The 14883-nt window shown below is 47.2% G+C and overlaps 1 protein-coding gene across 1 annotated transcript in view; it reads left to right on the forward strand.

The window, feature by feature from the left end:
* The window catches only part of LOC147736925 (collagen alpha-1(XII) chain-like), a 141731-nt gene that overhangs the window by 24682 nt on the left and 102166 nt on the right, over positions 1–14883 (forward strand). Inside the window, exon 2 of the mRNA XM_086966614.1 lies at positions 9541–9636. Within this exon, the coding sequence (XP_086822740.1) occupies positions 9541–9636 (96 nt within the window). The remainder of the gene's footprint in view (positions 1–9540; positions 9637–14883) is intronic.

Genomic DNA, 14883 nt, shown 5'->3' on the forward strand with positions numbered 1-14883 from the left:
TAGGAGATGATGTTGAGGTTGTGTTGGCGTGCGATGGCCGCGAGGGGGCTCATGTATACGTTGAAGAGGGTGGGGCTGAGTGAAGATCCTTGTGGTACGCCACAGATGACTTTGGTGGCCTCTGACTTGAACGGTGGGAGGCGGACTCTCTGGGTTCTTCCGGCAAGGAATGAGGTGATCCAATCCAGTGCTTTTCCTTGGATTCCGATGTTGTTGAGGCGTTGTAGAAGGGTGCTGTTACAGACTGTGTCGAAGGCTGCGGAGAGGTCAAGGAGGATGAGGGCGACTGTGTCTCCATTGTCCAGTAGTGTTCGAATGTCGTCTGTTGCTGCGATGAGGGCGGTTTCAATGCTGTGTTTGGCTCGGAAGCCGGACTGTGAAGAGTCAAGGGAGTTGTTTGTTTCGAGGAAGGCGGAGAGCTGGTTGTTGACTGCTTTCTCGATGACTTTGGCCGGGAATGGTAGGAGCGAAATGGGGCGGTAGTTTTTGAGTTCGGTGGGATCAGCTGTGGGTTTTTTCAGAAGGGCGCTGAGTTCGGCGTGTTTCCAGCTTTCCGGGAAGGTGGCGGATTTGAGGGAGCAGTTGATGACGTCTCGGAGATAGGGTGCTATGATAGAGTCTGCTTTGTTGAAGATGTGGTGAGGACATGGGTCTGTGGGGGATCCTGAGTGAATGGAGTTCATCAGGCGAATGGTTTCCTCGGTGGAGATTGGGTTCCAGTCAGTGAGAATGTTCAGGGGGGGTGAGGGTACGGCAGAGGGTTGGGTGGGTTGGTCTCCGGGTTGGTTGTCGAAGCTGTTGTGGATGTCTGCGATTTTGTCGTGGAAGAACGAAGCTAGGGAGTTGCAGAGGGTTTGAGAGGGAGTGATGAAGTTGGAGTTGGCAGTGGGGTTGGTAAATTCTTTGACTATGTTGAATAGTTCCTTGCTGTTGTGAGCGTTGTTGTCTAGTCGGTCTTTGAATGCGGCTTTCTTAGCAGTCCGGATCAGTTGGTGGTGTATGCGGGTGGCGTTTTTGAAGGCGTTCCTGGTGCTGGTGTTTGGGTTTTTTCCAGGCTTTCTCAAGGGAGCGGCAGAGTTTCTTGGATTTCTTAAGATCATCGTTGAACCAGGGGACGTTTTTGCTGCCTAGTTTAATTTGACATTTTTTCAAAGGTGCTAGGGTGTCGGCGCTGTTGGTTAGCCATTGAGTGAGTTTAATGGCTGCTTGGTTGGCGTTCGATGAGAGGGCAGGGGGGTTTTGAAGAAGTGCTGAGGAGATCTGGTTGATGGTGATTTTGTTCCAGTTTCTTCGCAGAGAAGGTTGAGGATGACTATGGGTTGTGGTCTTTTTGTAGACAAAGTGGACGCAGCTGTGGTCTGTCCAATGGAGAACTGAAGTGTGACTGAAGGAGGTGTGTTTGCTAGAGGTGAAGATAGGGTTGAGTGTGTGTCCTGCGTTGTTGTTGGGGGTGTTTACAAGTTGTTTGAGTCCGAGGTTGGCGAGATTGTCCAGAAGGGTGATGGAGTTGTTGTTGTTGTTCTTTTCTAGATGGAAATTGAGGTCTCCCAGTAGAATGTAGTCCTCGGAGGGGAGGGCGTGAGGGGTGATGAAGTCAGTGATGTCTTCACTGAATTGTGTGCGGGGTCCTGGTGGCCTGTATAGGAGGGTGCCTCTGAGTGTGGTCTTGGGGTCGGTATGGATCTGGAAGTGAAGGTGTTCGGCACTAGCGAGGTTGTCGTCTGAGCTGGTTGAGACACGGATGGTGTTCTTATGGGCGATGGTGATGCCTCCTCCTTTTTGGATTGTGCGGTCTTTTTGGATTATCTTGTAGCCGTCCGGGATGGCTATGGTGATGTCCGGAGCTGAGGAGGCGTTCATCCAGGTTTCTGTCAGGAAGGCGACGTCTGGAGAGATGGTGTCTAGTAGATTCCAAAGGTTGATGGCGTGTCTGTGGACCGAACGGGTGTTGAGCAGGTAGCATTTTAGGTGGTTGGTGTCGGATCTCTGTTTGGTGGTAGTGGGTGTGGCGTGGTACTTGGTGCTGTCATATTTGCAAGAGTTGCATGCGAAGGGTCCATGGGTGTGTCCAGGTGCGGCTCGGGCGCAGGTGGGGAGTCGCCTGGGGTTTAGTGCTAGGAGGGTGGTGGAGTCGTAAGTAATGCGAGAGGGGTGGGTGGGGCGAGGAACAGGGGGTCTGGTGCTGGGCGCGGTATTTGCGCGGACGGGCGTAGACGGGCTTACCTTTGGCGCACCTTCGGCGCGGCCGCAGCGCGTGGACGCTGCGCATTGGGACATCTGCCTTAAATGGATAGTGGTGGGGGCGGAGCGTGGGAGGGTCAGCTGGGAGGCGGGATCCAGGTGGAAGGAGGGTCTAGGAACACACACAAAATGGCAACAACAACAATAAATGCAGCGATGCCGTGCGAGGTTGGGGCCCAAACCTGATTAAAATGGAGCACTATGGGGATGAATGTAGGCAGTGGTGGCAGGAAGCGCTGTGTAGCAGAGAAGGCGCTACAATTAGGAATGCACCCAGCGGCAGTGAAATTGTTAGGGGAGATGCCCAGCAGTACGAGGAAGTTATGAACGGCAGAAAGTACCTCTTTAAACATGTGGTAAAGTTAAAACAAACACAAAGCCCAGCAGTGCGGTGCGCGATGAAAAGAATGCACTTTACAATGCGAGTAATCCACTTTAAATAAACAATGCCCAGCAAAGCGGTGCGTGATGACCAGAATGCAGTACAAAACGCGCTTGCTCCAATTTAAATATCTGATGCCCAGCAAAGCGGTGCGCGATGACCTGAATGCAGTACAAAATGCGCTTGCTCCAATTTAAATATACAATGCCCAGCAAAGCGGTGCGCGATGAACAGAATGCAGTACAAAATGCTCGTAGACCTAATGTAAGCAAAAGATCGAAAATCACAATGCCCAGCAGTGTGGAGAATGTTACAATACCAATCGCCAATGGAGGAGGGAGGTGGGGGGGAGCGGCCGCTTCTGTCGAGGACAGGACGGTCAGGGTTAATTAATAATCTTGACGGTGGGGGGGTTTTGTTCAGTAGCTCCTCTAATTGTGTGAGTGCTGTGGAAGGTCTACCCCCTTTGGTCTCCCTCACATATATATTGAATAACTCAATGGGTTTCCCCAGCGTGTCCTCAATGCGGATCCCAGGATGTCAGGGCTACCAGTGACTAGAGGGATGATTTGGCCTCCCAATGCGATCTTAACCCATATTATCAGTCCCCCTGCTGGGCGTCCTATCCCCCTGGTGGTTGCTGGGGAGCAGTAGAAGGCATACCATGGTTTGTAAAGAGGAGCAAAGCTCCAGGGGTCCTGGAAAATGCATATGTTGAACCCTTCCATAAGGATATTCCAATGAGGAAGAGGCGTTTTGCTGCTGAGCCCTGCGACATTCCAGGATACTATTTTGAGCTGGCAATTGGGTTCTGGGCTGGGATGAGGTACGTCGCCCGAAATGGCTAGGGGGCCACTAGTGTCTGCCTGGGTCTGTGATTTAAGCTAGTGCCTGCCCCCATTGTTATTCGCTGCTCCAAAACCTTGTGCGTCTTGCCCCCTGCCTGTCACCCTCTCATAGTTTGGTAACTGGGTGACCCCTGGGCCCGCACTCACAATGGGTTTTACGAAGCGGTTGGGGGTGTCCCTAGCCTGTTGAACCCTACTAGTCGCCCTCTCATGAATTGGTAGCGCGGTGTCCCATGAAACCGCACTCACAATGGATTTTATGGAGTGGGTAGGGGTATTCTTAGCCTGTTGATGGACCTTCCCCAAGAGTCAGTCAATGCCCCTCAGGTTTGAGCTGCAAGAAATTCTATCCGTTGTGGAAGGAAAGTGTGTACTTGGTTGAACTGAGGGGGTGTGGCATTTGAGTTGAATGACCGATGAGTCTGGGAGGCAGTTTCGGGCAGATTCAGAACTCTAAGGCTAAAAGGTTTTCTGCTAGTTCTTCCCCTGTGAGGGTTAGTTGGGTGCAATCTGTAATCTGACCAGGGACTGAGCATCTTCTTGCCCTTACAATGTCATCGCGGATCCCAGAACGCCAGCCCCTGACCTGGCAGATCCAGTGGATCGCTTTATTTGTCAGTGAGTCTTCTCTCTCAAACCTTTCCCTCCCTCCAAGTTTGGGAACATTTAATGTGTACATTTTCCAGGCAGGCAGCAGTGTGGGGGAGACTAGTGATGGTGTCTGCATCCTGCCTTGGCTCGTTGGAGGATTAATTTCGGGGTCCTTATTTCCAGTCAACACTTAGGTTTTAGAGTGAGTAGTGGGCTGGGATTGAGAGCGCCTATATGAAGGGGGGACCTTTTTGGCATACAGGTTGAGTGTGGAAACGGGGGAGCATGGCAGGGATGGCGAGGTGATCTTGGGGCAGGCTCAGAGAAGGGAAGAGATTGTGGGCCACTGTCCAATAATTGTTTCAATGTCCCTGTGAGGTCATAACCCCCATTTCAGCCATCAGGTCACTGTTCCAAGCGGGGGAGGTTTGGTGCTGGTTTGTTTGTTTTGTGTAGCGCCCCTTGTGGCTGGCGAATGGTATCATCCTTCGGGTCATCTTTTAGGTCTGATAGGGGAGTAAACCTGTTGCTGCATTGAAGCCCTGGGGCGGGCTGCCTCGGGGAGTAGATGTCAGTGAGGGGAGCGTGGACTCTCACAGTGTGTGTTGCGACTTCCTTTTCACTGGGGGGTGCACCCTTGTTGTTGGGTCTTTTCCCCTCACTTATTGTAGTTTTGTCCAACAGTGAGCTGTGGGGGTTGTGGGAACACTTCTTTGGCTAGGTGGCTACCGGTGCTACCAATGCTTGCAAATGGGGCAGTCATAGAAGGCAGTAAGCCAAAGGAATCACAGGATGTCCGACAGTCCTTACACAGCAAGTTGCATAAAGGCGCAGGGAGAGTAAAGGTGTGGCTTCAGAATGACTGGTCTAAACCAAAGCCCAGATAGGACAAAGGAAGAGTGACAGCACCTCGTGCAGCAGCACTCAGCCAGGGGGCCTCCAATGGACAAGAAGCGAGAGGCAATAACTCTGCAGGTCACGAGATGCACCCTGGGACTCGTGGTCCCACCATTACTCTGCAAGTCATGAGATGCACCCTGGGACTTGTGGTCCCACCATAACTCTGCAGGTCACGAGGTGCACCCTGGGACTTGTGATCCCAAGATAACTCCGAAGGTCACAAGATGCACCCTGGAACTCGTGGTCCCACCATAACTCTGCAAGTCACGAGATGCACCCTGGGACTCGTGGTCCCACCATTACTCTGCAAGTCACGAGATGCACCCTGGGACTTGTGGTCCCATCATAACTCTGCAGGTCACAAGATGCACCCTGGAACTCGTGGTCCCACAATAACTCTGCAAGTCACGAGATGCACCCTGGGACTCGTGGTCCCACCATAACTCTGCAAGTCACGAGCTGCACCCTGGGACTCGTAGTCCCACCAGGGTATGAGCAGCCTTGTCCACAGTCTAGCGGAGCGACAGTTTTACCCTGGGCAAGGGTCCCACTAGGGTGAGGGGAGATGGGGAAAAATTAGATTAGAGCCCCCCTCCCAGCAAAGCAAGGCCCCTACAAATCCAGCGGCGAGGCACGTTCTTTTCAGAGGTTGGGTGACAGCAGTTCTCAAGGACACATTTTCAGAGGGTGGACCCAGCCCAGCCTCTTCCGGGCTATGACGGGCGCCTTTGCCCGGGCGCGTCCCGCACCTCGGGGCCTATGGAGTGCTTATATGCGCCTCCAAGCGCGGGAGAGATGATGCTGGTGGTGCGGTGGAGCGTGGGGGCTGTGGTCCGTGCCCCGGCTCGGTAATCACACATCTCTTACAGCCACTCACTCCCAACCAGAGTCTCCAGAAATATTGAAAAAGTTGCACAATTCCCTCTTAACAATCTTTATACTTCTTATGCAGAGAAATGTTTAATCCATATTCATCAGGGGCACTGTGATTGCAGGAAAACAGCTGGGAGACTACTAGCCTATTAATGACGCCAACAATAATCAGCTCGAGCGACAGCTGTTAAATACAGTGGCTTTAAACCCCCACACTTCCATCTCGGTTGTGGCACCAGACAAGGGTGTCCATTATCTCAGTTATTATTTCTTTCGACTTTAGAAACGCTACCTGTTGCCATGGCAGCAAAACATGGATTTTAAAGGCATTGACACCGCTGCTGGGTAACTAAAGCCTCTTACTATGCGGATTATACACTTTTGACTCTTTCCCAGCAAAAATCATCTGCAACCTCTTTGATTTCACAATTAACCATTTTTTCAAATCTTTTCCGGTTACAAAATAAATTGGTCTAAATGTGAAGCATCACTAATGGCCCCCACTACCACTAAAGCCTCTATTGGAGATGTTACCTTTAAATGGTTACATTTCAAATAAAATATTCAGGGATACTCCCAAACCCTGGCATAAAAAATATGCTGATGGATAAACTCAATCCCATCATTGGCCAGGTTGAAAGATATTTTCAGCATTGGACACTCCTCAATTTACTACTTTGGGGTAGAGTAGAAATGATAAAAATGAAGATAATCCCCACATTTAATCATATGTTTGGTATGATACCACTATCCACTCCGTGATTCTTTATCAGAACAATCTCTTCTACTGTTTCTGGATTCATTTGAGGGGGTGATGGGCCCCCCTTGAGTGGCCCAAAGTTACACTCCCCCTCACTAAAAGGTTGTTTACGTCTTCCTCACTTACAATATTACTCGATTGCACAACGATTAGCTCTTTCTACATATATGCTCTCAGCAAATAGGAACGCTCCACTTTGGGTTAACTTCGAACAGTCTTTACTGAAATTTTATACTCTGTTTGCAATTTATTACTCTTAGGGGCAGATGCATAAGACCATTTTTTTGTCGCAAACGCTGCGAATCGTTAAAAAGCAGCGTTTGTGACAATAAAATAGGAAAATGAAATGTATCAACTAAAAAGCCTCACAATATTAAGGAATCGCAAATTTTGAGATTCCTTAATATTGCGTAAGCAATTAAGGAATCGCACATTGTGATTCCTTAAATGCTATGTATGAAGCATTTAAGTTTTGCAAATTTAGGCTAAGAAATCGCAAATTACCACCAACTTGCAGTTGGTGGTAATTTGCAAATTCTTTTACAATTGTACTTTTTGCCATTTGTAAAGGTGCCATGTGGCGCTCATACATGCCCTTAGGGCATGTATGTGGCCATATGCGCACACATGTAAATTTCAGGGGTGCAGCAGGGTTAAGACACCCTTGCACCCTTGAAATTATTCTCAATTTGCGATTAGAAAATTGCGAATCACAAATTGAGAATAACTCCCCATTCATTCCTATGGGCCTCCTGGCCCATAGAATGAATGGGAAATTATTCCTTAATTGCGATTAGCAATTTGCTAATCGCAATTAAGGAATTTTAAGAAATCGCTAAAAAATTGCGAATTTCTACATACATACCATTTTGCAATTCTCAAATAGTGATTCTCACAAAATCGCTATTTGAGAATCGCAAAAGGGTATCTTGATACATCTGGCCCTAAATGCCCAGAATTTACGAATTTAAATTAACAAGAAATTAACCATGCAAAAAGGAGCATTTTCCTACACTCTACCGTCCTGGAATACACTGAAAGCCTCTGGCCAGTGTTGTCTAACTGCTGGTCTGTGTCTTATCTGACATACACTGAGAGCCAATGACCTAATTAAAGGTCTCACTGGTAGTCGTGGTGCACACTGGGAGTCACTGGCCATGAATGGTGAACACTGATATATACTCAACAGATGTGGAATGCACTGAAAGCCACCGGCCAGTGTTGTTTCTAACTGCCTGTCAGTCTCCCATCTTAACATACACTGAGAGACAATGACCTAATTAAGACCTTCACTGAGACTGACATTCTGGTCCTGGTGCACACTGGGAGTAGGTGTGAGCGGGAAATCCTTTACGCTCGCGGATTTTGCGGATTTTTGGGAAATCCGCAATCTGCGAATTTTGCGGATTTCCCGCAAAATCCGCAAAAAAAATCAGCGAGCGTAACAGGTTCAAAAGTTGATCCCCCCACTCATGCAACTATTTTACAATGGCGCCAGCAAGCTGCCAGCGCCGTTGTAAAATAGTTACAAAGTTAGCTTGCACAGGAACCACTAGATAAAACGAAGCAGGTGCTGCTTTATTTTATCTAAGTGCTTCCTGTGCAAGCTAACTTTGTAACTATTTTACAACGGCGCTGGCAGCTTGCTGGCGCCATTGTAAAATAGTTGCATGGCTGGGCACAGGTCTGCAGCTCACTCAAGGGACCACTGCACCCTTCGGGGCGATTGCATAGTAACACACACATGTTCGCTCGAACTAGTTGATGCTCAAATTCAGTGACTCATTCATTAGCCCAAAAACAATCGTGAGCGTCGTCGAGGCTGGACAGGTGTGCCTTCTTCCCAAATCTACCGTGGAAAATCAGCTGTGATGCTGGATAGGCTTTGCATCCTTGACTTTCACGAGCGCAATACCCGTGCTGTTCCTGTGACCAGGAGCTTCTTTCTCTTCATCTGCTGAACTGATCTTTCACTGACCTTTTATTCACACAAGAGGCACATACCCTACTGGGCACATTGTGTTCGCACGGGTTTCTGCAAGTTCGCACGCGTTTTGTACAATTTCGCAATTTGCGAAATTGTACGAAACCCTCGCGAACTTGCAGAAACCCGTGCGAACATAAAAAAAAAATCCGCGCGGATTCGCGAATTTTGCGGATTTTCGCAATCCGCAAATTCGCAAATTCGCGGATTGCCAATCTGCAAAATCCGCTCATGCCTAACTGGGAGTCCTTGGCCATGAATGATGCTCACTGATGTTTACTGGCTAGTCATGGATACACTGGAACTGACCTGCTAGCGCTGTCACACGCCGTTAGTCAGTGCCCCATCTTGGCATACGCTGAGTCAAAGACCATAGTACTTGTTGAGACTCTGAAGCTGGATATGCCGGGTATACGCAGAGAATCAGTGCCTGGGTTTGGCACAGAGAGTCACCTGCCAGACTGCAAACACTCTGGGAGGTAATGGTCAGTTTTGAGATGCATTGCAAGTTGATAACTAGACTTGTCACACATAAGGAATTGGTGTCTAGGTCAGCACACACTCATAGCCAGTAATAACCTTTGGGATACACCGGAAATCGGTGGCGGTCTTGGTAGAATCTGAAAGTCATTGACCAATGTTGGCACAGATGGGGGGCACTGGATACCCTAGCACAAACTAAGATTCTATAAACAGTCGTGTCAAATGCTCAATCAGTGCCTTGTCCTGGTACACACTCACAGCCAATGACTGAGCCTGGCACACACACAGAGGCACTTACTGGACCAATGAGACATTCAGAGTCACTGGCTAGTCCTAACACACACTCAACCACACTAACTCGAGCTGGCACACACATCTTCACTGGCCCTTCATTATAAATTCCCCTATGAGGTTGAACATCAGGTATTGAAGAGCAATAACCCTAGTAAAAAATAATCATGTATTATTTTATTTGCAGTTCGCTCAGAGCTCCGTCGAGTGAGGAGACAAGCTATAATCCTGGGAGTGATGACAGCCGTTAGCACCTTCATAACCATCGTTCTTTACCGTTTGGGTAAGCAACAGTGAGCAGATCTTCACACACCTGACCAGCAGGCACAAGGACTGGATGAAGGGACTTGGAAAATGATATACTATTCCTATTCGCACACCAGGGATGTGCAATTAGCACATCGACTGGTTTGCAAATGGTAATGCAATATGTGATGCAACATATGTACAAAATAGCTGCATTGCCATACGTACAATCACAGGTGGTAACAAAATGGCCTGTCTGATCAATATTAATTAGGAAGGTCACAATTTGCCACCCCTATCATTAGCTGCGAATACAGGGACAAAGGCCTGCTAGGAGCAGCAGACCTTCTTTCTTGTATTTGCATTTATTCTATTATTAGCTTAGAATACAGGGGCGAAGGCCTGCTAGGAGTGGCAGACCTCCATTCTTGTATTTACATTTATTCTATCATTAGCTTAGAATACAGGGGTGAAGGCCTGCTAGGAGAGGCAGACCTCCATTCTTGTATTTACATTTATTCTATCATTAGCTGTGAATACAGGGGGGAAGGCCTGCTAGGAGCAGCAAACCTCCATTCTTGTATTTGCATTTATTCTATCATTAGCTTAGAATACAGGGGTTAAGGCCTGCTAGGAGCAGCAGACCTCCATTCTTGTACTTACATTTATTCTATCATTAGCTTAGAATACAGGGGCGAAGGCCTGCTAGGAGCAGCAGACCTCCATTCTTGTATTTGCATTTATTCTATCATTAGCTTAGAATACAGGGGTGAAGGCCTGCTAGGAGCAGCAGACCTCCGTTCTTGTATTTGCATTTATTCTATCTTTAGCTGTGAATACAGGGGCGAAGGCCTGCTAGGAGCGGCATACCTCCATTCTTGTATTTACATTTATTCTATCATTAGCTGTGAATACAGGGGTGAAGGCCTGCTAGGAGCAGCAGACCTCCATTCTTGTATTTACATTTATTCTATCATTAGCTGTGAATGCAGGGGCGAAGGCCTGCTAGGAGCAGCAGACCTCCATTCTTGTATTTGCATTTATTCTATCATTAGCTGTGAATACAGGGGTGAAGGCCTGCTAGGAGCAGCAGACCTCCATTCTTGTATTTACATTTATTCTATCATTAGCCGTAAATTCAGGGGTGAAGGCCTGCTAGGAGCAGCAAACCTCCATTCTTGTATTTACATTTATTCTATCATTAGCTGTGAATGCAGGGGCGAAGGCCTGCTAGGAGCAGCAGACCTCCATTCTTGTATTTGCATTTATTCTATCATTAGCTGTGAATACAGGGGCGAAGGCCTGCTAGGAGCAGCAGACCTCCATTCTTGTATTTACATTTATTCTATCAGTAGCTGTGAATACAGGGGTGAAGGCCTGCTAGTAGTGGCAGACCTCCATTCTTGTATTTGCATTTATTCTATCAGTAGCTGTGAATACATGGGTGAAGGCCTGCTAGGAGAGGCAGACCTCCATTCTTGTATTTGCATTTATTCTATCATTAACTGTGAATGCAGGGGCGAAGGCCTGGTAGGAGCGGCGGACCTCCATTCTTGTATTTGCATTTATTCTATCAGTAGCTGTGAATACATGGGTGAAGGCCTGCTAGGAGAGGCAGACCTCCATTCTTGTATTTGCATTTATTCTATCATTAACTGTGAATGCAGGGGTTAAGGCCTGCTAGGAGCGGCGGACCTCCATTCTTGTATTTGCATTTATTCTATCAGTAGCTGTGAATACAGGGGTGAAGGCCTGCTAGAAGAGGCAGACCTCCATTCTTGTATTTACATTTATTCTATCTTTAGCTTAGAATACAGGGGTGAAGGCCTGCTAGGAGCAGCAGACCTCCATTCTTGTATTTGCATTTATTCTATCATTAGCTTAGAATACAGGGGTGAAGGCCTGCTAGGAGCAGCAGACCTCCGTTCTTGTATTTGCATTTATTCTATCATTTTAGCTGTGAATGCTCAGACGAAGGCCTGCTAGGAGCAGCAGACCTCCGTTCTTGTATTTGCATTTATTCTATCTTTAGCTGTGAATACAGGGGCGAAGGCCTGCTAGGAGCGGCAGACCTCCATTCTTGTATTTACATTTATTCTATCATTAGCTGTGAATACATGGGCGAAGGCCTGCTAGTAGTGGCAGACCTCCATTCTTGTATTTACAGTTATTCTATCATTAGCTGTGAATGCTCGGGTGAAGGCCTGCTAGGAGCGGCAGACCTCCATTCTTGTATTTACAGTTATTCTATCATTAGCTGTGAATACATGGGCGAAGGCCTGCTAGTAGTGGCAGACCTCCATTCTTGTATTTACAGTTATTCTATCATTAGCTGTGAATGCTCGGGTGAAGGCCTGCTAGGAGCGGCAGACCTCCATTCTTGTATTTACATTTATTCTATTATTAGCTGTGAATACAGGGGCGAAGGCCTGCTAGGAGCGGCAGACCTCCATTCTTGTATTTACATTTATTCTATCATTAGCTGTGAATACAGGGGCGAAGGCCTGCTAGGAGTGGCAGACCTCCATTCTTGTATTTACATTTATTCTATCATTAGCTGTGAATACAGAGGCGAAGGCCTGCTAGGAGTGGCAGACCTCCATTCTTGTATTTACATTTATTCTATCATTAGCTTAGAATACAGGGGTGAAGGCCTGCTAGGAGAGGCAGACCTCCATTCTTGTATTTACATTTATTCTATCTTTAGCTTAGAATACAGGGGCGAAGGCCTGCTAGGAGCAGCAGACCTCCATTCTTGTATTTACATTTATTCTATCATTAGCTTAGAATACAGCGGTGAAGGCCTGCTAGGAGCAGCAGACCTCCATTCTTATATTTACATTTATTCTATCATTAGCTTAGAATACAGCGGTGAAGGCCTGCTAGGAGCAGCAGACCTCCATTCTTGTATTTACATTTATTCTATCATTAGCTTAGAATACAGCGGTGAAGGCCTGCTAGGAGCAGCAGACCTCCATTCTTATATTTACATTTATTCTATCATTAGCTTAGAATACAGCGGTGAAGGCCTGCTAGGAGCAGCAGACCTCCATTCTTGTATTTACATTTATTCTATCATTAGCTGTGAATACAGGGGTGAAGGCCTGCTACGAGCGGCAGACCTCCATTCTTGTACTTACATTTATTCTATCATTAGCTTAGAATACAGGGGCGAAGGCCTGCTAGGAGCGGCAGACCTCCATTCTTGTATTTACATTTATTCTATCATTAGCTTAGAATACAGGGGTGAAGGCCTGCTAGGAGCAGCAGACCTCCATTCTTGTATTTTCATTGTGAAACTTTTTACATGAAAGGGACTGACGCTGCTTTAAAAAAAAAAAATTTTTTAGAAGACATCGGTGAGAACAACCAGTGGTCCCCGGGACCATTGCCCCTGTGATCGACTGACCTGACGTTCAAAGGGCAGGTGCTCCCCTCCGAACCCTTTCTCCTTTGCAAACTAGTTACCACCTCCTTTAAGGTTTTGTTAACTGGTCAATGGTTTGTGACGGCAGTTATGGTGAGAAACTATTGTGCGTACAATACCAAATTGCAGTTAGAAAGGAATAACCATTTTACAAACCTTCATAAGGGTGATTTGATATATGTCTCAAAACCTATTCTTTCCCAACTAATTTAGTACATAGTACATGGACATTTTGGGAGGCAAGCCCTGTGATTTTGTCAATTGTAGGGTTTGTGATTATAAAATTGCTTTGTAAATCTAACCCTAAATTAGGCTTCTGAACCATAGACTTGCAATAGCGCCCATCTGCTTTTATTATTTAGGTCCATTGCTAATCTTCTCTTTTAAGTATTTTTAATTGGCCCTTATTGCTCTAAGGATTGGCTACGAACTATGACTATTCAGATCCGTATGTGTATTCATATAAATGAAATGTGTGACCTTGTCTAGATTTTGTATCTATGACAGTGGTATGTATAAAGCGCTGACACAGCTGAAAGGTAACAGAGCATTTTTAGAGGTTCAAAGGCAACGATACAGTCATCGTGTGATTGGAGAGTCGGCTGTTTATTAATAACCAATGCACACTGTACTGCTTTGCGATCTAAAGTTCTTCAAGGAGGTGGATATTTAGCGCTTTCTTAAATTGAAGCAGGATGGAGCAGTTCTGGTTGTTATGGGATTGTTGTTCCATATCCTGGATGCATTGATGGAGAAGGCCTGTTGCCTTGGTGTTGATTGTCCCACCTCTTTGCCTTCAGTCTGATAGTGTCCTTGCTGTAGGTCCACAGGAGATGGTGGTTACTAGCGAGACATGTGTGGGGCGCCGGCCGTTAAGGCTTTGTAGATGATGCAGCTGGATGCATTGATGGAGAGAGCCTGATGCCTTGCTGTTGATTGTTACACCTCTTTGTCCCCAGTCTGATAGTGTCTTTGCTGTAGGTCCGCAGGAGATGGTGGTTCCTAGCCAGACATGCATGGGGCCGTTCGTTAAGGCTTTGTAGATGATACAGCTGGTTTTGACGATGCTACAGGCTGTGAAGTGCACTCAGTGGAGACCCATCAGGGTGGGGGGGGTCATTGGTCATAGTTCTCCAGGTCCTTCCTTAGCCGTCCTGCTGCACCACTGTATGAAGAATGCTCTGAAGGAGGAGTTTGTGGAGCAGAGCATTGCTACCAAGCAGATGAATGACGGGTCAAAAGTTGCTTCCTGGGCGGCCTCACTTAGTAGAAAATGCTGGTCTCAGGCCATCTTAGTTTTCTTGGCAATGTGCTCCTTGAAGATGAGACCTGTGTCTAGGGTGAACTGGCTTCAAATTTGTGTTTAAATCTATCCAGGTTCTTTGTCTTTGAGCGGGTATGGCTAGTTCATGCTTGTTTTCTTGGGGAAGAGCAGGATTTTTACTTTGGTCAGATTAAACTTCAGGTAGGTGCTGTACATCCCGGTCTGGATGAGGTACAAGAAGCACGTTTAGAACTGGATGTCTGTCCCAGGTGTGACTTTAAAATACAGCTGTGAGTCATGAGTGTAGTGGTGATCTTTCATGTTATCTGTGAGTAGAGCCACAGGGGGCTCAATGTTTGGACTGAAGAGGATGCAGGACAATATGAAACTCTGAGGCTCTCCACAGGTGAGCCCCATCTTTGGGTATCAGCAGCTGCCCATGTGAATAAACTCATGTCCTTTGGATAGGCAAGTGGAGAACCAGTGAAGGGCGTCTCCGTGGAAACCTACTTGAGACTAAACAGAGTCAATGAGGATGGGGTGGCCAATGGTGTTGAAGGCAGCTGAGAGGTTCAGTAATATCAGGAGGCAGG

This window comes from Lissotriton vulgaris, chromosome 1_1 (assembly GCF_964263255.1).
Source record: "Lissotriton vulgaris chromosome 1_1, aLisVul1.2, whole genome shotgun sequence".
In the NCBI taxonomy this organism is placed as follows: domain Eukaryota; kingdom Metazoa; phylum Chordata; class Amphibia; order Caudata; family Salamandridae; genus Lissotriton; species Lissotriton vulgaris.